The sequence below is a fragment of the Plectropomus leopardus genome, chromosome 13 (assembly GCF_008729295.1).
Source record: "Plectropomus leopardus isolate mb chromosome 13, YSFRI_Pleo_2.0, whole genome shotgun sequence".
NCBI lineage: Eukaryota > Metazoa > Chordata > Actinopteri > Perciformes > Serranidae > Plectropomus > Plectropomus leopardus.
Genome location: NC_056475.1, coordinates 23305794 through 23330526, shown reverse-complemented (window position 1 = coordinate 23330526; position 24733 = coordinate 23305794). Strand labels below are relative to the sequence as shown.

Below are 24733 nucleotides of genomic sequence, written 5' to 3'. Positions count from 1 at the left end.
TTTTAAGCAAAATACAGCAGAGCAACAAAACAATCGTTGACAAACTGTTCCCAATATACACATACAAAAAACATACAAATACATGTTATGTCAGTTGTGTGATTCACTAAGCAGAACTGAAATAAAAACGCTAACTGGAACTAGTCAGGTAAGAGATGTGTTGTGTAAACAACAGCATAATATTGACAAAGATTTGCAGGAATAATGAGGTCTGTGAATTATGAAATTAAATTCACTGGTTATGTGCACAGCAATCAAAATCAAAGAGTGTATCTAATAAAACAGCGTGCATGCTGGTCAGCACCTTGCCTTGTAAATAAGCTTAATACCACTCTTAACAAGGTTTTCACTATTTCATTCTCATTTGCCAAAGCCTCCCAGCTTGCAAGTACAGCGTGTGACGACAAGTGCAAAGCAGATGTTAATGTTGTTTATGATAATGTATGTTAATTCACCGGGGAAACCACCTCTTTAAATAGTTCACGGACTCACAAATGCACTGGTTGGAATTCAGACATTGTAATTGCTTCACGAGTCAAACAGCTGATGTGTATTTCTTTGGTGCTATGTGTTCACAAATTTTCACTTGATCGCTCCACTGGTTACAACTGAACAGGGATTTGTACAAAATAACTGGTGAACCTATATACTGCACATGCATTTAGAGATAACTGTTTTGTTTTTTTTTTGTTTTGGTTTTTTAATTCAGGGTATGGATGACTCCCTCTCTCCCTTTTTATTTCTTCCCTAACTCTGTTTTACAATAGACAAACATACAGAAAAACAGATGTACACAGCTGGAGCCCTCCAGTGATGGTTATGAACATTGTTTACGCTCGTGTGTTGTAGACCGCTGACGGTACCCACGGCCAGGGGGGATTAACTCAGGCTCTTCTGTGTTACACCTCCTACACAGGCTTCAGTCCTCTACTTTGCTCCATCCTTCCCAATTTCCCTTCCGCCCCTCCCATCCCCTTCCTTTGTAGCACCGCTCTGGATTAGTCACACTGAGAAACTAGGGCTCATCTCCATAACGCAGGATTTGTTTTCAATCCCACAAAGTGAACAAGTATTGAGGTGACACCTAAAGGGCGATCTCAGTGTCCAGCCTCGGCCCTACGCACTGAACCCTCGTACACTTTAACCAACTTCACCTGCATGCTCGGCTAACATGAATCGAGTGTGTGAGCAATGATTTGTAGAAGTGTGCAAGTGTGAAAGACTCTTAAAAAAAAAGTTCAAAAAGAGACAAATATGCAGCATTAGCATACTGCTCGAAATCTTAATACTGACTCACTGAAAACTCTCAAAACCTAAAATGTAGTGTATGTGCTATTTGTCAAAAATCTGAATACCAAATCGTGACTGAATACTGAATTGTGCTTTAATATTGTGATCCCACTCCCACTGCAGCCCTATAATTCATGTGTGGCAATGCATATACATGCAGTGAGGTCTGTAATCAGTTGTTTGTTTCTAGAGAAGAAAAAAAGGATCTAATTGGAAATCACAATGCACGGGAACTCATTGTAATTATGACTTGGAGACATGAAATCTAATTTTAAACTCCATACACATTCACACGCAACATATGCCTCTATTTGAGGCTGATTGCAAATTAACTTACTCACCTGAAATATACATATAACCTCCGTACACCGTCCCAGCGTGGCCATAATGTGGTTCATTCATTTTGGCAACATATGTCCATTCATTTGTCCTTGGGTTGTAGCACTCCACAGTAGCTTGAAGAAAAAGACGGAAGAACATATTAGTAGAAAGTAGGTCAAGACACAACTAAGGAGGACAAACAGCAGCAAATGAGGCCTTGGAGGGTCTCAGCGTGGGAGCTAAAACACGGATTTAAATACACAGTACACATCCCTACAACCCCACCAGCGCTGAATGCACCGACTGCACAGGAAATGGGGAGATTGTAAGATCCTTTATCTTTAGGCCTCTGAGGATGGTTTTTACAAAATCTTTGAGAAACCGGAATAGGGACGCTGGGATTCAGGGGTGACGCTCATAGGTGACTGACCCCTTAAGTATCAGTCCATCAACTTGTGGGGTCATTGGTTGGAAAACAGTTGTGATGGGTGACGCTGGACAACCAGCAGGACCTAGGGATCGAGGAATATTCACTTTGGGGTGTAAGCTTTGGTTAACTGTAATATGTCAAGATTATGACAAGAGTGTGTGCAATACAGGGAATGATAAGAAAATGTGAAGTCATGGTAATCCTCAATTCACGATACTGGCCTGATAATCATCAAAATATGCTGAAAACTCTTAAAATGGCATTAAAACATACTGAAATCACGTTACCTTACATTTTGTGTCGAAACAACTACTTTTATTGCATCACAGATAAGACAACTTTTTATCTTTTTATCATCTAATCATCTGTTTAAGTTAAAAAAAACAAAACAATTTTTAGGCATCATATCTTTTGATGAAATATGCTAATGCTTGATTAAGATCTTTTGCGTATTTTGAGGTTGGTGCACAGTCTGTTTTGGATGAGTCTCTTTTACTGCCAGGGTGTCTACAGGCATCAGATACTGAAAGTTAATGCTTCTTAAGACATTTCAAGATGTTTTTGAATCAAATATAACACATATTTGTGGACAAAATATGTTTTTTTTTCATTCAAATATTGCAGTATGAAGGTAAGTAATATAAATGTGGTCCCGCACAGAGGCTGCTATTATGTAGGTAGATGGTTATTAAAGTGAGTGAGGTTAACCTAAGTATAAAGTAAAACGACAATATTAGAATTTTGTGGACAGTTTAAAAGATAGATAAATTAAATGAGATAAAATGTTTGTGGCATTTAGGACCTCACAAACTCAAACTCAATTTTATGACTTTTAAAGCCTTACATTTCTAAAAGTAATTTTAAGACATTTTAAGATTTTTAAAGGGACTGCAGTCACCCTGATGGTTGCCCAGCAGTCTCTTTGCATGCTGCTGCCGGAATTGATATTCAAGATTATTCCCATAATATAAATTCAGCATGAATAAATCATAGTGAGTGTTTATCATGCCGCGCCTTATAACCGTATATCGTCCCATCCCTAGTGTGTGCTATGCACCTTTACGCCTTTTTATCAAAACGCCATCTGCGAACATAAAGTGGAGCAAAAATGGACATTTTTCTAGAGCATCGTGGGCCATCGATAACTTATCTTCATCTTATCCTCCCAGCTCAAAGAAGTCTCATGTGCATACTATAGCACAAAGAGTTACTGTATTATTATTATTTTATTTTATTTTTTTTTACAGGACAGGAGATATTGTGAAAAAGATGTTTGTTGTTTTCACAAACTGCAGCTAATAGAAGAAGCAGTTGTGGAATTGATAAATGCTGGTTAAAGGCAATATGCGATCTCAGCTGAACACCAGGAATAAAAAAACACTTTTTAAAGGCTTTGGACAAATCAATGGTTAAATCAATGACTTGGAAAAGGATTAAAAAAACACACTGGTACTAGTTCCAAAATAAAGCAGCGAGCTCAGGACCACAAAGCAGTGTGAGCCAGCTGGGGAAATCTCAGTGGGGAAAATGAGTGAATACCTTTCTCTGCTTGCTCAACAACTATCATCAAAGTGACCTTGAGAGCAGTGCACAAAATCTTGCAGCCGCTCAGTGGAAGTAGAACAGACATATTGGGAAACAATACTTGTACTGAGCACAGATGAATTATATGAATGCAGAGCAGGGTCGGACTGAAAGAGACGCATTAATATTAAAAATCTGTCAATAAACAAATGATAAATTGACCTGCGTATAAACTCTGAGTGTTCCTGATTTACCTACAGAGACCAGACGCTGTTATCTGGAGTAATTTCATTGACGGATACACTAATTTAAATTGAAGAATGGCTACTTTACTCTGCTATCAGATTTTTCTATGATCAGAGGAAAAGGTCACACTTCTAATTAGCATAAATCTCTGTCCCTGCAGGCTGCTCACCCAAAATTTAATGGAGCACTGTGAGGGTCAGGTTAGTAGCTGGCGACATCTGGTTATAATCGCTATGCAATGTACTTCTCTGACCTGCAGCAGAGGCTCCCAACATGTGAGGTCGGGACCCCTTAATGGGATCGAACATTGCTATAATTGATTTGTTCTGTGCCTGGCAATTATTATTGACATTTATTGAATAACTGTCAAATGATCATTTGACACTTAATAAAAATGATTTTTTCTCCTCGATGGTGAGGTAAACAGTGTTGTAATTACTATTATTAAAAGACAAATAAAAAATCCCGCCATAAGGTGACACAGAGTTATTTGTTTGACAAACCTATATCGAAGTACATAATAACTACTCCGCCCCAGTACCTAATGACATCATGGTGAGGAACGACATCATAAAAATCAGAACTCCCATGTCTTCCAAACACATCAGTTTGTTCAGAAATATATTTTTGTCATTTTAAAAGATAGCATCAACACACAGCAAAGTCTAATGGGGAAAAGAGTTGGACTATGTGACAAAACAATGCAAAATGTGCCAGTTAAGACAGAAAGATTACTCCTGTGAATATCCATCTTGACGTTAAGCTTTTCTTTTTACAACCTGGGAATTTCAGTAACAATAAAACCGCACCCGTACAACCTACCCAGAGTAAACAAATATAATGCAGGGGCTGGGCACATCCAGAAAAACATCAAGGCTAAACCACATGCAGTGAAAGGGCAGTGGAACGTAAAGCAGAAAGAGGCAGTTGTGTAGACAGGCAGTGAACCGGGGCCGTGTTCTTTGGTCTAATTATAACCCAGAAGAGAAGACTGCTCACACAGTGGCCTCTCCCTCTCTCCGCTGCAGTTACAGAGCTGAATTTAAGTATTGGGTGGCACCTCTCTGTGGTCCACAGTTTAGGGTGCAGAGATTCCAGATTGGTTACTCAGCAACCAAACTACAATGAACAGATATAAATACATCCTTTCATTGAAGTACCTCTGACAGAAGGGTGAACTGTGAATCCAAATGTCACAAACTGATGTTTAAATTGTGAAAGCATGAGCTTATTGACTAAAGATGATCTGACACAACCCCGTTATGATCAACTTTAAACTTAACCCTCTCTGCTGGTGCTGTTTGTATCCCACTTTCAGCTGTGTCTCAGGACTTACCATTCAGTGTTATCAGATACAGCATTGCAGTAAATACATATATTTTATGTGAATTTAATCAAAATATTTCTTGAGACAATATCAATGAGTTGATTGACTCAACATAAATACTTAAACTGTGGCTTTGTTGTATTGGATTACACTGTAGTATCAGCTAAAAAAAAAAAAAAAAACATCAAAATTTACAATTAGTGCTGTGCTGAGTGCAAATTTGCATTTCCTAAGATAGCAAAGGCAGGGCCCGCCCTACTCTGCCTTTCTCTGCCTCTGATTGGTTTACTCTGACATTCTTATCCTAACCAATCCCACTCCTCTTTCCTACACCTAACCAATGATGGCAAGAGGTAGTCGAAGGAGTAGAGTAAGGCGGTTCGTGCCTTCGCCATCCTTGGAAATTCAAGGTCCCGTACGAAATGTCTTTTATTTTTTTACATTCAAAGCTTCCATTGAGGTTTTTGAATGAGGCCTCCAATGTCTGTCATTTATTTATAATTGATTCATTTAATTGATTTATTCATTTTATAATATCATTAACCTAATAAAAAAAGAAACCATCAAACAAAATTAACAAATTAATAGCTGTGGGATTGTGCAGAAATACCTGGTTTTGAATGAACAGACAAGCAAAAGAAAGAGAAAAAGCTGCGCAACATTTGAATATGGATTTAGAATACCAATGTCAACATTATCAACGGGTCTTCGAACTATTCGGTACAGCCCAAATACCAATATAATATAACATAATGAAACCCTGAACAACACCTCACCAAAATACAGCCTAAAAAACTATAAGTTTTCTGACGAAGCGATAACTCAAATTGAACATTACACGTTACAAAGGATTCTGCATGTGCTGAAATGCGTCAGTAATGGATTAAATTAGATTGTTGACGTGTTCGTGACAATGTGCACATCCTCTAAATTGTATTAAATTACACAGAGATTATGCACGCGACATGTTGAAACAGCAAATGATGTGTAGGCACAACACTTGATTAAGAGCGTCAGTACGCTTGCAGCCTTATTACGTGACTGCACATTCTTTCTCCTGCTGCTCGATATTTAAGTGTATAATCTCATACAATATTAATTAACGCCGTCTGTTGTTACTTAAAAGGGAAAACAAACAAGCAGAGAAACAAACTCACCGAGCTCCCCGGCAGCGTTCCTTCCACCGACAGCGTAGAGGTGTCCCTTGAGTGCACTGAGGTGGAAGAAAGTACGTTTCTCATTAAGGCATGCCACCTGCATCCACTTGTTGTAGCGGGGGTCGTACCGGAACACGGTGTCCACCGCTGTCTTGCCTTTGGTGTCGTAGTTACTTTGGCCACCCACCACATACAGGAAGTTGCCGATGACTGCAATGCCGTGTTGGTAGCGGGGTGCATCCATTGGTGCCAGCGCCTTCCACTCATGAGCTTTCTCATCAAAAAGACGCAGCTCCTTACTCACAACTAGCTGCTGCCGCAATACACCACCCAGGGTGACCAGGTGGGCACTGTCTGAGCGGATGGCTGTCCGTTCTGACTGCATAACTGGCTGCATGTAGGGCATCATTTGGTAGTTGCTAGCCTCCAGGAGAAGGTTGACACAGGTGTTGTCCGTGCGCATAAAGTCCACTGTCTGCACGTGATTGATGAGTTCCTGTGGGTTCATGAGGGGAAAGCGGATGTTCTTCATGAGCTTTGGGGCATAGTCCATACGGCCGTCTTCGAAACGTAACCAGCGGCAAGCGGCCTTGAACAGGTCCAACTCAGTGCAGTGTTTCAAGCTGTTGCTGGACAGTACAAAAGCCAACCGTTCAAATGGCAGCTTGACAAACTCTCCCGTGCCCAGCAGCGAGGGGAAGTTCTTCAGAATGAAGTTGTTGACATATTTGTCCACCTCTGTGAGGTTATACGTGTTGGCGATGCGCCCCACCTCCACACAGTTGTCAAGGGAAACCTGCAGGGAAGAAGAAATCGAAATCTTGGAGAGCTGCAACTCAAGTCCCTTTCACACATACACTGCAACCCTAGACATTACCCAGAGGAGCTGTGTGTGAGAAGTGTCCCAATCAGTTGAACTAGAAATTAAACAGACTTTACTTTTTCAGCTCTCCAAAAATCTGTGTAATGTCCAATTGAGCCCATGTGTGAACAGAGAAGGCGATCGGCCAGAGAATCACAATGGGCAAGTTGATGATGTTTCTATCCTGCAACTGATGCAAAACCGAAATACACAAATATCCAAGGTTGAAGAAGAACGATCATTAACACAAAGTCGCCAACCGGAATGTCTAACTGAAGAGACAATGGGAGATTCTGTTGGTAAGGATAGACGCACAAATCGTCAGGCAAATTCAAGAAATGGCAAGAGACTCCGCTGTTTGACCACATTACCACAGCATACTTTTTTTGCGTCATATCCTGTCTCCTGCATGCTCTATCTAGACTCAATGTGTCACCTAAACCACATGGAGTATTCCCAGCGAGTGTGAACACATCTGAAACCAACAATCTCCTGCTGTATGCTACATGTGTGAAAGGGTGTTCATATAAGACTAACAACACATCTTAGAACACGACTGGTTTAGGATGGTGGGATGCTGCAGTAAAAGCTATATTGTCATACAGTAACTATTATGCAGAACATAAGTAAAAAACAACAGGATTGTCTATTTTCCCTTTTCTCTTTTTTCTATCACAGTAAAATTGCTACATTTTAGGTATTAGATTTTTGACAAGATAAACACTTTTAAGATGTCAACATGGGCTCTAGGTATTATCCTGAAAAAAAAATTGTCATGTTTTAGTTTAAGTTACATTTAAGCAATGTATTCAGAAATACAACACAGCACATACATTTAGAACCTTTCAAAATGCATATACATTAAGCGTAATCCTGCCCATATTATATACTGTTTCTATGACAAAATGAAATGTTTACACATTCTGACAGATGCGATTTTCTAATAGAGCATCTTTAACATTTTACCTGCTGCCTTTCTAGCCATGCACATTTATCAAGTTGGTTGAATAAGTGCACTGAAAACCTGAAACCTGAACTCTTTTCACCTCTTTTTTTTGTTAAGTGTAGCCTAGCAGAATCTGTCCACCTTAGCATCTTTTCTTCTGTATTCCCTTGATTATTTATTGACTGACAATTTATACTTCTTTTTTGTAATCCTTCTTGAAATGTGCTTTCAAGTATGTGCTTGGCTCCTTAAATCCAACGACACTCAGGGTTTAAATCCAAAATATTTTGAGAGACAAAACACAGCTTTCATTTGAAATGATTATTGAAATCCTACTATCCAGTTATTTCAGCCAATGACCTTAAAGATGTTCAAGAGCAAATTACAGCTGGCAAACACGACAGGGAAGCTGTGCAATAATGTACAGCTGCAGCTTGTGAATCTGCTTTCTTACCCCAGATATGAGAAAGACCTTGCAGAAGTCCAGCACAGGAAGGATTTGTAAGAAGCTGGCTGCCTCAAGTGTGTCTTGCAGATTCTCCATGTTGAGTGACAACTTGGCCGTGTAGATAAAGTCAATGATCTTCTTCAGGCCTATTCGGTTAACTCCGTGAAGCTTGATGCACATTAAATCCTGTTCTTTCATTCCACCTGCAACAAGAGGGAGTGGGGATGAGAGAAATACGACTTTTACACGTGGTTCATCTCATATATAATCTCATTTGAATGACAGGTCTGTGAGCAGCCGCGTTCATTTGTTTTTTTAACAAACCTGAAGAATACATCTTATACAACTAAACAAATTCAATTAAGCTGAAAAGCAACAATGCGGTATTTGATTTAGATGCATATGCCATTGCGCATAAATGACAATGAAATGTTTTGTGTCAAAGGACTTATCTTCAGAGAAAGGATTGAAGGTCTTAAGTAGAATCCCATGGCTCAGCATCTGTGCTCACACAGCACCCTTATCACTAATGAGCTATCCAACACTCTAAGTACAGTTTCCCCGTACTCCAACTTTAACAAGCTCTTCTTCTGTCCTCACTGCAGACGCTTCTTCATCTTTATCATACACTTTTAAATGATAAATCTCTTACGTACTCCCACTACTGTCTTGATATGACATCCATAGTAACTCTGCTGATTGCTCTAAAAATATAAACTCCCTTTCATTGCTCATCAGTACATAGGGTATTTAACAGGGGTGGTAAATAACTAATCAAAGATTGAGTAATAAAAAATATACACCATTAGGCTACAGGTTAATGCAAGATTCAGTCCTAGCAGTAATGTTAATTTTACTCACAAACATCGCTGTTGCCAGGTTTCCTTGAATTTAAAGGGACAGTTCACTCCAAAATCAAAATAGCACATTTTTACTCTTATCTGTAGTGCTATTTATTACTCAGAATGTTTCTGTGTGAGTTGCCAAATGTTGGAGATATCATTTGTAGACATGTCTGCCCTCTCTCTAATTTAATGGAATTTTGCGGTGCTCAAATTGCAAAAAAATAAATAAGTAAATAAAATGCACTGGAGACCTTTAACATTTCCCTTTCCAGAAATCATGACCTGGGTAATCCACAGACCTTGTTGTGATCAGTTTCATCTTGGATCTTTTATCTTTCTACCAAACTACACCCGCCAACCATACAAACCCGACGATGTTACAGCTCAGCCAAGGAAGACATTAACATTTACATCTCGAACTGTCCCAAGTACTGATTTCCTGATGCAGTTGGCAGGTGTACTTCGTGGAAAATAGTTCCCACATGAAACTTCTCACAACAAGGTCTGTAGATTATCTAAAATAACCGGGTCCTGATTTCTGGAAAGGGACTTTGCTGTTGAGTTTTTCAAATGTTTTTTTTAAATTTTTTTTTTATTTACACTTTAAGCACCACAAGCTGAGTGCCATCTAGTTTTATTATATTGGAGAAAAGGCAGCTACTGCAGACATCTTACTTAAAAAACTCACAAAACCTGGTGCGTTGTCTTTTCAGTTTAATTTCCTAAACACAATCAAAAATGCTTGTAAAACCTTATTTTTAAATCCTGCAGTTTATCTGCTATTCCTGAAATACCGTTCACACACTGCATGTATTTAAATGTACTCGTGGATCTTCTACCTTTGCATACAGTGTGCCGCAGAGATGAAACAGGCTAATAAGTCACATTTACAATCATTACAAGTACAAATGACCATGAACATGACTGCATAACGATGAGCAGGTTGGTTTTATAACACAGATACAGCTATGAATGCACACACAATACTGGGGGGATGTGTGCACAAGGTCAATTTGAATAATTTCTCAGGAGGCACAGTGACAGCGACCGTGTTTAAGCGCGGAAATGTTCATGAATAAAAAATGCTTTATGGAAAAATGCGGTGCAGAAGGGAAGAAGATATAAAGTAATCAAATGCATGTGTCATAGCAACAAGGGGCACATCCCACACAAATCAGCATAACAGGTAGCAGTACAATGGCCATTCTGAGCAGCTCTGGTCATTGTGAAGCTTTGTAGACTCACCTGTGAACATGGCTTTGAAATAGTCGGAGGAGGAGGCCATCATGGCGCGATGTACAGGGAAAGCTTCATCACCGTCCCCAGCCACCAACGTGACGTCACATAGTAAACCCTCTATCCTCAGCTGGTCAAATCCCTGGGAGGAAGAGGAGAAAGGTAAGGGATGCATGTGAGGGATGAGTGCTGCTGAGCCACTTTTAGGGGACCTGAACTATGCAGTGGTTGTTTTCCAGAGAGCTGGACCCATGGCCTGTCGGATGACAGCAGTATGGTATGTGACGGCCCTCTGATTTACTCGAGCTGTCTGACTGATTGTGGCTTGCTTGTTTTCTTGCACAGGTTGAAAATTATACAACAGAATATTATCCACCTGTACGCATAGAGTAGCAACAAAGCGGGGACTTGAGCAGCATGAAGGCATTAGCTGCAGTACATTGGACTTCGGCTACACAGATTAATTCACTGCTTTTTGAGTCTCTTCAAGTAAAGTGTTGATATTTAAAACTAATCCCATCTTTATCCTTTAATCAATGAGGTTATTAGTGACTTGAATGGCTGCACTTAGTGCACTGTTCATTTACATGATGTACTCATCTGCAGTGAGTCTTTGGAGAGACATAGTTTGTGTCCACTGTTTAAAGGCTTTGCTGCAGCGCATTTAAGGTCGTCTACACCTGTGGCTTGAGGTTGCTTTTTTCCTGACACATACTCACTTTACTGAATGCCTGATTTCATTGTGTGCCAAATCTTATGTTTTTGCAATAAATGGGGGAAATTATCCAATGACATGCATTCTTCATCACCATTGAATTATTTTTCATGGCTTACGCAGCAGTCACAACATGTAGCACAATATGATTGAAATCAAGAAGGCCTCCATGCTGTAGGAACATATTCTGAAACACAGAAATAAATGAGCATTTTTTCCACTCATAATTCCCTCATCTTGAAGTTTCCCCCTTGGTTTTTTTGAATGGGTGTTATTTTTTAAGATGCTTGAAAAAAGGTGTGTGGTTAAAAAAAGCTGAATAAACTTTCACGTTTTGTTCTACGCCACGCCATAAAGTGTGTCAGTAAAGACACTACTGGTGAATTTTTAAGCTTTCACATGTCTTAAAAATGGTGGTTGCTAACAAGTGGCTAAACAACTACAGAGAGGTTCTCAGCGACATTAAATGTCATTACTTAAAACCCTTTACAGCCTCGCTGTGGTGGTGATGTTGAAGTCATGCATGTGACCATGGTGTAGTTTTTTTGTAGCACTAACGTTAGCTTTTTACTTCTGGCATCTGCATTTATGTTTTAAAAATCCTAAAAGTGGTGTTCCCTTATGAAGATTATCTTTCTGAACAAAACATGTAAGGATCATAAACGTTTGTTTACCACAGAAGTTATTTTACCGAAACAGTACAAAATTCAGTGGAAAAATCCCACGGGCTTTTTGTTCAGGAAATACTGATGATATTAACTTCTTGGCTGGTCTCCAAAAAAATGCCACTTCTGCAACACATACAACAACTCAATAAACTCCTCTGATGATCACTGGGACTGTTTTAAGTGGTGTTGCTCCCAAATGCACCAGCTTTGTGAGCGTGCTAACTAACTGTGGCTGCAGGGTGTAAGATCAGATGGCCTAGAAAAAAATCATTATCATTCTCTTACTGTGCTCTGACACCAACAGATTAATGTGCAGCAAAAGCAGCCAACAGCCATTCATTTTCAGTGAGATCTGGTGATGGAGGGAAGTCGTTGCTGTGGCAGTAGCAAACAGCGCAACACCAACATCCACCATAACCACTTGAGGCTGATTTTAACTTTATGCAAATCAGTAATGACATGCCATAATAGACACCAAGCGCAGATAGGAATTGTACTCTGTAATACAGTATCTTGCAATGTAAAATGAAAACCATAACATCTATTAAACTAATATTCCTGAATATTTCTTGATGCTGTATCCAACTCTTTTTGTCATATATCTATTTTGTATATTACAGTGTGTTCAGTTTATAATAATCAATTATCAACTGTCTAACTTTCTGCTTCTCTGTGATAATGCACTGTAATTCTGAGAGATTATTAAGTTCTCTGCTACATGGAAGCTGTTGTTTTTGTTCTTTTTGTAAGCATGGCCAACATTAAAAGCTGAGATACACTTCAATGATTGGTTAGTTTGTGTTCTTTTTTAACATGATGCTATGTGATTTAACTAAGTCACTGTTTCAAACACATTCGCAGTTTTGAAAAGAGAGTAGGTCACTCCATGAATTTAAAATGAACAGAAATTATTATTATCATTTTTATTTTTGTTTCATTTTTGATCAGCAGTGCTCCATAATATTCTTGTTGTGTTCACTATTCATATCAAATTACAAAGAAGCCAAATCCCCAATGCTTTTGGTTAATCACTGGAATATTGCCTGAGCTTTTAAATTGTATCCCGCAATTCATGCCATGGCATGAGCTCTTTGTTGTAGTTTTTATTTTGTAAAATCATCAGTTTGTAGTCTTGCTGTAGGTGTAGAATTACTTGGGAAGAGATACATCTCTTTTTAAAAGGAATAGTAGTTAATCTGAGCCAACAACGCTGCAATTGACACAATATCATGGATTGTGCTAAATAACCTACATCGCTCACAGGAAAAATAAGGGAAAATGGAAACCTTATAACCAGCAAATGATGATATTCAACTGAACATTCAGTGCTTCATAAAACATTGTCGCTTTATGTCTGAACTCTCACCTGAAGAACCACTGAGCTGTGTGTGTTGCTCGTGAAAAATCGAGTGTTTCCAGTCTTTGATGCCTGAAGGTGAGCAGAGATGCCCATATCACCATAGCCCAGAGCAACTTTCATGTGAGCGTCGTCGTCCTCCACGAGGGATCTATTAGGAAGAAGGGAGACAAGTTTTCACTTCAAAACGGGTAGCAAAAACATGTTTCCATCTAATTTTAGCTTACAGAAAGTAGGACAGAGAAGTTTTCAAAGTGACACCCCTTAAAGACATATTGGGTGGCAGTAGCCTAATTGTTGAACAAATTGTCACCTAAAAGTTGCACATCTGCAACCCCGAAGCAGCTATAAAAAAAAATGTGGAGGGGGGAGTGAACAATGCATACTTCCCAAAGTGCCTTTGGGCAAGGAATTGAACTCCTGCTTGACTGTGGCCACTCAGTGGTCTTAAATATGACTAGCTACGTCCACATTTCATGAAGACAAGTGTTCTTCCTAGTTAAGAAGAATAAGAAATGTAAACAACGTCTAAAGCAATATCTAGACATCTTGGAAACAGGAGCTCAGGATGGATGGTTTAACATTAGCCGCAAAACATTTTCTCCATAACATCAGCAATGAACGTAATGACTTCTCAGCCACACGACCATTTGGAAGTCAGATGTGTAGGTTGTAAAATTTGAATTGCCCAAGGCACTCAATAAACCTACAGTAACTTTTTTATATCAACAGTGTGTGCGTGTTGTACCAAATATCTCAGATAATTTAACATAAGCACACAATCTTTACCTTATTTATAAACCGTGTTGTGAAACCTTGAGTGCAAAGTTTTACTTGAAGCCACTGTAAGCTGAATCCCTTTGACTGTATAGACAGATAAGACACAGGCAACACAGGTGATGGGTATATAACCTAAGTCATGCCTGCCAGCAGGGTGCCAGGGTTGCTGATGTTATTTAGTCAGTCTGTGTATTCGACAGTTTGGTCCAAAGCAAGAAATATCAACGACCGGCCCGTTTCTAAATACATATGTCGTTTTGGTTTTTTTTGTTGGCATTTTTTCCTTTATTGACAGGATAACTAGATAAACAGGAAAGGTGGGAGAGGTGGATTATGACGTGCAGAAAAGGGCAGTGGGTTGGAAGAGAGCCCTGGCCGCTGCAAGGGACTCAGCCTATGTGGGGCGGACACTCCAGGTGAGACAGAAGTCACTCCCGGTCAGAGTGTCTTGAAATTTGTCATCTGCGTAGGTAAGTGTTGTGTGTATGAGAGTCAAATTGTAAAGCACTTGAGATAAAAACAGTATTTAAATGCAACCATTTACAAATGTTTACAATAAATATCAAAAATCGAAAGAGCAATTTCCTCCTAAATTGCAGTGACTACATTTACGCTCCTTGAATGATGAGCCATCAGCTTTCATTTAGTGCCACCCTCCATCCAAAATGTCAACTTTTAACATAAATATATCATAAATGTACACTTGTCCTCATAAAATTGGTACAATTTCTGAAAAAAGACAGCCATTTTTAATGGTGTCTCCTCCTGCTCCATGCCTAGGACCAACTTTGCATTTTTCATGTTTTCTCCATCCAAAACTTAAGTATTGAGGGTAATAATGAACATTGTGGCCTCTGGGGCCACCAGCAAGGCTCAAGGACCCAAGACAGACAGTGCATCACAGAAAAATATCATTACACAGTCATATTTGGTGGTGAAAATTAAATGACTGAATTCAGGTATGTCTTTCTTGGATATGTTTTCACTGCACTGAAACTAAAACTACTGTGGGGGCTTATTGATAAACAGATCAAGATGCTGTATTTTAACATGTGGTGATACTCAGTTTTTGACCTAAGAAGGACAACGATGGCTGTGGAAGCTTGTTTCTTTAATAAACCACTCAGCTATGTGCTGCATCATGTCTGAGTTAAATGAGGACATGAAATGAAATTAAACTGTTTTGAATTCGGCTGCAGAGCGCTGAAAAGATCATTAGTTTTCCGAAAAGCTGTGACTAAAATACAAAACCACACATTATTTCTCAGTTTTCAGCACTCAGAAAAAGAACAACTCAGGAGACAAAACACTGCTAATGATGATTGAAGCAAACGATAGTTTGGTTTCAAAATGTTTAATTGATTTATAATGCAGAGATTCTGCACGGCCTTCCACTCAGAAAAAGAATCTACTCTGTGTGATATATTAGGGTTTACTCATCTGTGTAGTCCAATTTTTGTAATATTCCTGTGCTTTAGGGCAGTCGAAACTAAAAATGTAAGTCCTTAACTGCTCCGCAGAGAGTGAACGTGGAAAACAAGTGTGACTCAGAGCCCCAAGAGGAATACTCTCGGGATATGGGTACATTTTGCACTGACAAAACTGACATTAGAGAATGAAGCTCATTTGGGTAAACATTCTGTGGATCAACAAAATCAGCCAAGCATTTGTCATCTGCTATCAAACAGCGTAACTGTTTCTAAAGGTTATATCATAAGCAAACAATGTTGATTGCACTGCTTTGATTTTGACGCCAAGCTTCTGTGTACCTGATTTTAAACGCGAGATCACCGCCTCTTTAAAAAATGGCAGGCCATGATGTTAATAATCTTGTCTGTTAAATAAAAGACTATAAAAAAACAACAATCCCTAAACAGCATTTCTCAAAAAGCAAGAGAAGCTGACATGAGGCAGGTGTGTCCTTTTTTTAAAGTAAGACAAAGAACACCAAAAGAATTGACTTGTGAATGATGATAATGAGAGTGCTTTAAACAAAAAAAAAAGCCTTTGCCTACTCCATTTTTAGTAAGAGGTGATGCACAGACAGGAGGGCCACACAACACAATGGCCCACAAAGATCTGCATTTCACCCACTGAATGAAAACGGATTATAAAATACTACAACTCATGCAATAAATAGAGATGACAGGACAGTCACCAAATGTGACATGTGACACATGAAAGGCACTCATTTTCAGATGTAGATTGGCCTGGTTTTGATAGAATATTCGTTTACAAAAATGTCTGGCTCAGCATAACAGTGAATCTGTGTCTTCAAACAGGCCCATGAGCAGGCAGTGCTTGTCAGATGTAGAAGACTAATGGTTTTTGGGTTGACTATTTATATAATGAAGCAACTCTAAAGTCCTTGTGTGGATGAATATTTATGTTTTTTTGTGGTTAACAGAGTGGTTTTATTAGTTTTAAGTAAATATCCCCTGTGATTTATTCAACATGTCTAAATAAATCATAGCTTTTAGATGGAAAAAGAACTTTTTGGGAAAAAAAAGTATTTGTTCGTTAATGCTGGGATTATAATCTGTTGCACTGTAAAATCTGACAGGCTGATTTGACAGGCTGAGGCTCATGCACACCTTCAATAAACAGATCTATAGGAGGAAAATGTCCATAAATAAGAGTCGAGAATTTCTTTCCTTTTATTCTAAACAGGCTTTATTTTATTTTATTTTTTTCAAGTAATTAGAAAATGTGCAGGAATTCTCTTATCTTACCTAAGTTGATCTTACATAAAAAAATCTTGGAAACTGACTACCTTGAAAAATATAAGTAAACACAACTATTACAACTTGCTATACATAAGACTAATAGCTGTTTGTACTAATTATAATAATCATAACTTAACTAATAGTTAATTTTTTTTTTAAAAATGTGAGGCAAGATCAACTTGTCAGAATTTTCAGAAAGAATAAAAGATTCTCAGAAATAAGTTTTGCACATAAACAAAACTTATTCACTTCAACCGAAAGCCATTATCTCTTTCTTCCTCACAATTAATGACAGATACTTTCAAATAGGACAAATTAACATTATTTTCAGGTACAAGAGGACATACATGCCAATTATAAAGAACTAAAGAACATCCTCAACAGGGGTGTAATGACATCGATCTAGATTGAAGTAAAGATTTGATGATGAAAGTGAAAACATTGATATATATTGTCATCTTTAAGATACAGCTTTATTTTGAAATTCCTAAGGCACACCTGTCTCACCATTTACATCCAGGTGCACCTCCTTCCTGAATCTTCAAACACTACTAGCCGCCAATTAGCAGAACAGGACAATTAGGATAGTCGCTGGTATTGTCTCACATCAGTCACAGGCACTTGAATTGAATCGAAGTAAAATCATGACTTGGCAGACTCTGTGATTAAAAAATGTTGTGATTTTACATCTTTAGTTCTCTATGAAAAAGGGAAATATTTCTTTCACTTATCTAACCCACTGTACTTTGAAGATTTCAATGCGACTCTATTCTCTCTATAAGACTAATCACATCTAATGTTATGTATATGTGCAAAGGTAAAGCAGTCTTTATGTAAGAGATGTACATAACACTAAACCTTTTCCCTACAGCTCTATTATTAAGAATAATCAGGCCTAATTGTTTGTACATCTCTTACATAAAGATTCCTCTGCATGTCTAGTCTTTCAAAGGTAGCACACCGTGACACGTCTGATTAGAAACAATGTCAGTGATGTGTTTCGAAGATTCTTACAAAGATCATAACCAAAATGCTATATAAACAATTTAAAAAGGGATGGAGGAGATTTGATGTTAAATATAGTCATTATATCAACACACCTCGAACAGAAATTTGGCCAAAATTAGGTTTTGCTAATGGCTGAATCAATAATCTCTGCCACATTGATGATGTATATGTTATTTCTACCTTAATGCTGACCTATGTAATTAATCCATGAGATTATCAACAACAGCAATCAAAAGGGAAACACATGTCCAATACAACACAACCCATTACTCAGTGAAGCAAAACTTTAATTGGCATTTCCATATTGAGGCTTGCATTTTTGTTTTTTGAAGAATAAGAGCAAATCAGGTCTGCAAAAGCAGCAGGCACTTTTGATTTAGTTGGCTTAGTTTATGAAAGGAGAATAAGAGGGTTCCTGTAATGTTCACAGTTTGCAGATTATGTTTTTATTAATCGTCTTTAAAATAACTATTACATAGTGATTGATTAATTTTACAAACTGAGTGAGAATGCTGCAAGTTGTTTTTTTGTGCTATGCAATATGAAATAAATGAAAACAAAAAGAACATCATGCTCTAAATACATAGTGATGATGTGTATTTGCAAAGTTGTGAGTCACAGTTGTCGATGGTCACTTGGAGGTGAAAACCATTTGTTAAATAAACATGTCAACACTGGTTTGGCTGCATAATCTGGTTAGAAAAAGTAACAGAGAAAAAGTTACATGGCCGCTTTATCTAAAGAATTGTGGAATGAAAACTTTCCTTCTCTTCTCTTCTCAAAGAAACTTCACTTTGGGGCTCTGATACTCCGAGCCGACCTCAAAGCCGACAAAGGCTGACTGATCAAACGTTTTGTGTCACCTCACGTCGCCTCACATCTTTGCACTTGAACACACTGCTAAGACACACAGCCGACTAACGGTCCACTGCAGTCTCTTTTCAAGACTTTAACGATTAGGCCAAAGACATTTGGGGCATATGAAGGATAAACATTAAGAAAAGGTCAGGTGGAATCTAATTGTCATTCCTTTCACATGCTGTACAAGAACCGAGGAACAGGTAGGAAGACCAATGAGGATACATCAACAACAAAGGAAAAATATTCACAAAAACAGTTGATTTCTGCTACCACAAAAGGCAAGGAAATAAACAACTCCATGATCTATGCCACACATGCTTAAGTTCTATTGCATATAAATAGTGATGATCAGCACTTAAAAGATGCAATGTGTAAGATACTGCCAGAATTTTAGTCTAAAACATTGAAAAATAAACAGTATCAACAGAATGCGAAGGCGTAGCAGCAAACGTCCAACAGCGCGTTCTATTTGCGCTTAAAAGTCTGAATTTCTGAGTTCCCAATTTTAATTGAAATGCCCCCCTGAAGCCAAATTTCTACTACTACAGATACAGGCTACTGTCAAGCCTGGGGTTTATATGTCCAAAATATAGCATAATGTGTTGTTAAAAAAGGGTACTGCTAGCAATGGCTGACCTAGCTAGAAATGGTATTGTTAACATCTTGGTTTGTGTTGGTATGATGTCATTCCAACATTAATGGAACAAAGCCTATGTATTTTGTTGTAGATATCTACTGAAATGAGCATGCTAACCAGCTAGCTTCAACCAGTTCTTTTTTGTAATACAAATTGTACCTTGAGAGGCGATAGTGAGTCACTGTAGCATCCAATCTGCCCTCCCTGCTCGTCTGACAATTTTAGATGTAATGTTTACTTGTGTGGACCCAAGGAGGAGTAGTTCCATGTGGAAGTGGCTTGTGGGAATCCAAAAAAATTAATAAATGGAGAGTTGGGCGACTGGGCAAATATATCAGCTATGAGTGATTGGGTGAATATGGACGGGTACAAAGCCAGTTGGGTTTTTGTCTGGTGACTTTTGTCATTTTATTTTGCTAATTTAATGGTCTGCGACTGAATAACAAGCCAGAGTAGGAGGAGAGAGACAGCAGGGTAAAATAGTGTGCAAAGTCAGCATAATTTCACTTTTAACTTGGTGTCTGAAGGGTTTATTTTGACCAAACCACAGTCAGAAATCGCTGAAACAGTGGAAAGAATAACCAAGTCAGTTTTGGTGAGTTTTATTTCGTTTCTGTCGAGTTTGAATGACGCGTGTTTTAGAATGAATTCACAAGACAATTAAGCTAGTATTAGTTCAATGAATGACAGAAACTTGATTTCAGAAAATGTTTGTATTTTAAGGTTTCATAAGACAAATAAATGTAAGAATACATCAGAGTTAAATTTATTAATTTCTTAGACTAAAAAGGGTAGAAAGCTTGCAATAGGTGGCTTGGAGTTGAAATACTACCCATTATTAGTTTGGAGCATGTGGCCAGTTATTACACATTGCACCTTTAAAAACAGCACTACTTTAAAAATGACAAAGACAGAATGGGATCAGTGATAAGCTACATTTTACAGGGAGATGATCATGGACCACGTCTAGTAGGAATTTTGTGAACACCATCACAAAACGCTGAGAAACTGGCACGGCTTACACAGTGGTCACAATCACACTGACACACAGCACAGGAAATGCACCAGCACATTTACCCCGTCAGGTGGTAAGTCGGACAGGCAGCGAGGAGAGAGTGGGTTGTCCAAACCACAAAGGAGTGTTGGTGGCTGCCGGAACGAAACAAAAAAAAAGACAACAGCTACAGCATCCCACATAAAAGTTCTGCTCTTCCCAAAGACAGCAGAGGACCCGGAGACCCAATCTCTCGCTGCATTTGTGTCGTGTTTGAAGATCATCATGACTAAAGCATTAATGCAGTTTAGCACTGACCAACGCAAAAATCATTTATTAAACATTAGAGCATATTTAACAATCTATTAGCCTGTCAAATACCCACAACTGATGCCAATTCAGTTTTCCTTTAGTTCTGTTTTATGTGCAGATATTTTTAAATAATTACTTATCAAAGAGACAGAGGAAGTTATTTAAAAATGAAGATAAACCTTTAGATACATGAATAAAAACAGTTTTGTCCTAACATGTTAAATTATGTTTAAAAAGCTTTTGAACTGAATGATTCACAAATTTCACAGTTTGATTTGATCTGATGCCATTACTATTCAACACCAAAAAAAAAAAACAAACAGCGCCTTTGTTTTGTCTTATGTTTATGCTTTAAAATCATTACTTTGTACACAAAAGTTTGGAAAGTCATTGATTTCTCAGCAGTACACTGCAGTAAATGGTCCACACTTTTAACAAAATGAGGATGAAATGAATATAAAACCTCACACTGAACAATGCTTTATGATACATAACTCTTAGAGGGGACACCGTAATGTTGAACGCATTAAATTAGGGAGAATTAAAATGATTAAGATAAAAGCCCTAAGTCTCTGGATTTACTAAAAACGAAGCAATACCTGATCTTTTGCTTGTACTTATATCTTAGATTAGAAGTTGGCACATTCTTAGTGCCAATTAAATTGGAAAGGAATCATCACTTGGTGTGTATGGTTAAGGTACAGACGATAAAGTTTTGGTTTTAAGGTATTAACTTGAACAAATCCTGGCAGATACGGTATATACAAGGAAAAAACAAAACCTGTGATAAGTTCGGAGTGCAGCAATTTCTCATGTTTTTATTTGCTCTCACAGCCTCTTCTTTTTATGGCATTCTCTTCCAACAACCAGCACCAGAAAATACATTGTTAACTCTGCTGGAAAGGACAAATAACAGGAATGTTATGAAATCTATTTCCAGGTCACTGACACTTTATTTCACCTACTTAGATTCTGAGCAGGGCTGGGAAACAGAGAGGGTCAGAGGAAATATTAAAAAGCGGAGGAGGAAGTTGGAGGATTGAAAAGAAGTCATGAAAAAACAAGGGTGGCAGTCTATCCAGTCCTTTCATGTCATTGAAAAGCTTAAAAACATCCTTCCACCAGTGACACTTCAGGAAGCTGAAGTCAACTTGGCTTTTTCCCTGGGATGACAGTGGAAGGGTCTTAAAAGATTAATGAGTATGGCTTTGCTGCCGCGTCATGCTTAGCCATGCATTGATAGAAACTTCATTAAATCTCATCTATTTCAGGTTGAGAACATCTGACAGATCAATGTCATGGTTTGTGGAGCAAAATATCTGAGAACGTGCATGACAGAATTTACTGAAAACACTTTAACATCCATGTTCAGAGGACTTTTCTATGGTAAACATCTCATCTTTTCCAACAACAGCACTGTTTCAAGAAATGAATTTACAGTTCTGTGATACCTGAGATATGATTTAACACGGGTCTGTTAAAAGTTAGCAAGCTTCAGTGTTACAGTTCCTGCAAGCCCATTCAAATGGACTGCTTACACACAAGGAGACAGGAAGAACACCCTGCTCCGCCCGGAAAAAAGACAGAATTCATAAATAATGTGAAAAATTGATTGCAGCCCATTATTTGTGGACTAGTTCTTGTACAAAGTGCATGGCACAGACATATAAAAGTTTCATAACATTTTTTTTAAGTTGCTTACGGCTACCGTGGACTAATGTGACATATTGTTTTAACAGGAACCCAGGAAGAGCCCGAGAGCAAAAAAGACAATGAGGTAGCAGCGGAATTGGCAGAGTAGCAAAAAATATTTTTTAGACACATACATCAATAATAAGAAAACCTCTGCCCCATTGACAGAAAAGGCGCAAGACTCCTACAGTCTGGCTGGTATTCTCAGTACCAGGGGCGGTGTCAGTAAAAATTTGGGCCTCAGCCCAAACTTAGGGGGGGCCTAGGGGTATGCTCCTCCAGGGGGGAGATTTGTTTTAACGACAGCTATATGCACTTTTCTTCAAGCCACTGAAGATAATACACTGCCTAAAAATCTGTAAATCGTTTCAGAAAAACATGATAGTCTCCAAGAACAAAAAACTCATCCTGGGGAGCCTACATCCTATGTTGTATCTTATTGTTCTTCAATTGTCTTGATCATTCTAAAAACCACAAGACAACGAATGAAGAGGACAAATTTTTACCCCCGCCACCTGAGAGGAGGCAAAACTTGTTTGCTGATACTATTTTTCAATTATATAACATAGGTATGGTATAAATTTGGAATAACCAACATAACTGATTTTGAAGCCTATTTTTGTTATACTATGCTGGAGTCCAGATCACAGAATGAATGTTCAGCTGACAAATCTGCTACGTTTGAATCCATGCCATAATAATCTGGGCTGCTCTAATTAGAAATCAAGGATCCCCGACAATGCCAAGTAAATGCGGTCTTCAGTACGCTAAATTGAATATTAGGCCAACAGAAGAACATTTACTTAATTACATTAGACTTCTTTAGGGAAAAGCATAGATTTAAGGCCTTTCAAAAGAAGAAAAAAAAACAGTTGGGGCTGAAGCCATGGAAGCCTGCACCCAACTCCAGCCCTGCTCAGAACAAACACTCCAGCTGCTGAATCTGAACCAATTACACAAACATAGAAAGGCAAAAGAAAAGGTGATGGGTTGCATACAGGCGACTGTCTGAAGTAAGTCTGCCTAAGAGAGTCTATTCAATAACTTGCACAGCAATGCAATAAAGCCATATGTTGACCAGCTTCTATTCCTGATCTTATGACGCAGTGTTCCAGCACTGTCTTTAGAAATGCAGAAAGTAAACCCTCCTATATAATGCCACACAATTCAATACAACAGCCCATAAAACTTTTTGACCTCTGTGGTTGTAGAAATACAGACAATTTAATGCAACACAATACATCGGTACCACAGACCAAAACCACAGCTTTAAAAATTACTATAGCAACGATGCTGCAGCAGCAACAGTACTGTGACTCAAACTGAAGCCCAATTAGGAAATGTACAGTACAGGATCACCTGGATTTCTGGTACTGCAGATCTGTGGATATCATTTAAAAATATACTTTCCTTAATTATAAGTGTACTAAACACTTATAATACTATTATCTGCCAACATACAGCATGAGACCAATAACATTCTAATCCAATGTATTATTGCACTCTAGTATATAAATATGCCTCAGTTCAGCAGGTGCTTCTCCACTGCAGCAGCAACACTATTTTCCCCTTGAACTCAACTGAAAAATTAACTGAGAGGGAAAAAAAAGAGAATTTCTCACACAACATTTCTGAGAATTGAGTGCAGCTCCTGTTTCCCTTTTCCTACCACCACACAGCGAGAAGCAGTAGGGCAGAGAAAAGGACGTAGTTGCGAGGTCTTAAAATTCTTCCCTCATACCGTCTCCTATTCCATCAAACAGACTTCGCTGCATCTAAAATGTGACAGCGGGGTCTGGTGGAGGATAGATTGCAATATAAAAATGTGAATATGTTCATCATCATAATGAATACAGACACTTTTTCTTTTGCGTCCAGTCACAGAGTTCCAGTAAAAAGGAAGTGATCATTTATCGGACCATTGCAAACATCTGTGTTCCATGTGTCTGACAAATGTTGTTTGCTCTGCCCATTATGATGAAAATTGGCACTTCCCTAATTAATACTCATGCTTAACCAACTAAATGGATGGTTGCAATGTGCTATTCACAGACTCTTTTAAAAGCTGGAAATCATACATAAAATTCTGATTTAAAAATAGATTATGCAAGTTTTAATTGAATAGTTAGAACTGAAAAAGAGTTATTTTTAGTAGAGGAAAAAATGAGGAGTATTTATAAAAAGGATGTCTGCATGAGCTTCAGTAAAAGAGCAATGAAAATTTGTGAACATGTGAAAACAACCCCCCTGGGTGTCACAAAGAAATGTAACAGAAATGTAAAATGCATTAAATGTTTGTGTTTAGTGATCATGATGATGCATTATGTTAAAAATGAGGTCCACTGTTATTC

General features: G+C 38.3%; 1 protein-coding gene across 1 annotated transcript in view; it reads right to left on the bottom strand.

Moving 5' to 3' along the window:
* klhl13 (kelch-like family member 13) overlaps positions 1-24733 on the bottom strand; it is a 45107-nt gene that overhangs the window by 6336 nt on the left and 14038 nt on the right. Inside the window, exons 3-7 of the mRNA XM_042499660.1 lie at positions 13382-13523; positions 10642-10774; positions 8558-8754; positions 6296-7091; positions 1632-1745 (exon numbers count right to left, since the gene is read on the bottom strand). Of these exons, the coding sequence (XP_042355594.1) occupies positions 1632-1745; positions 6296-7091; positions 8558-8754; positions 10642-10774; positions 13382-13523 (1382 nt within the window). The remainder of the gene's footprint in view (positions 1-1631; positions 1746-6295; positions 7092-8557; positions 8755-10641; positions 10775-13381; positions 13524-24733) is intronic.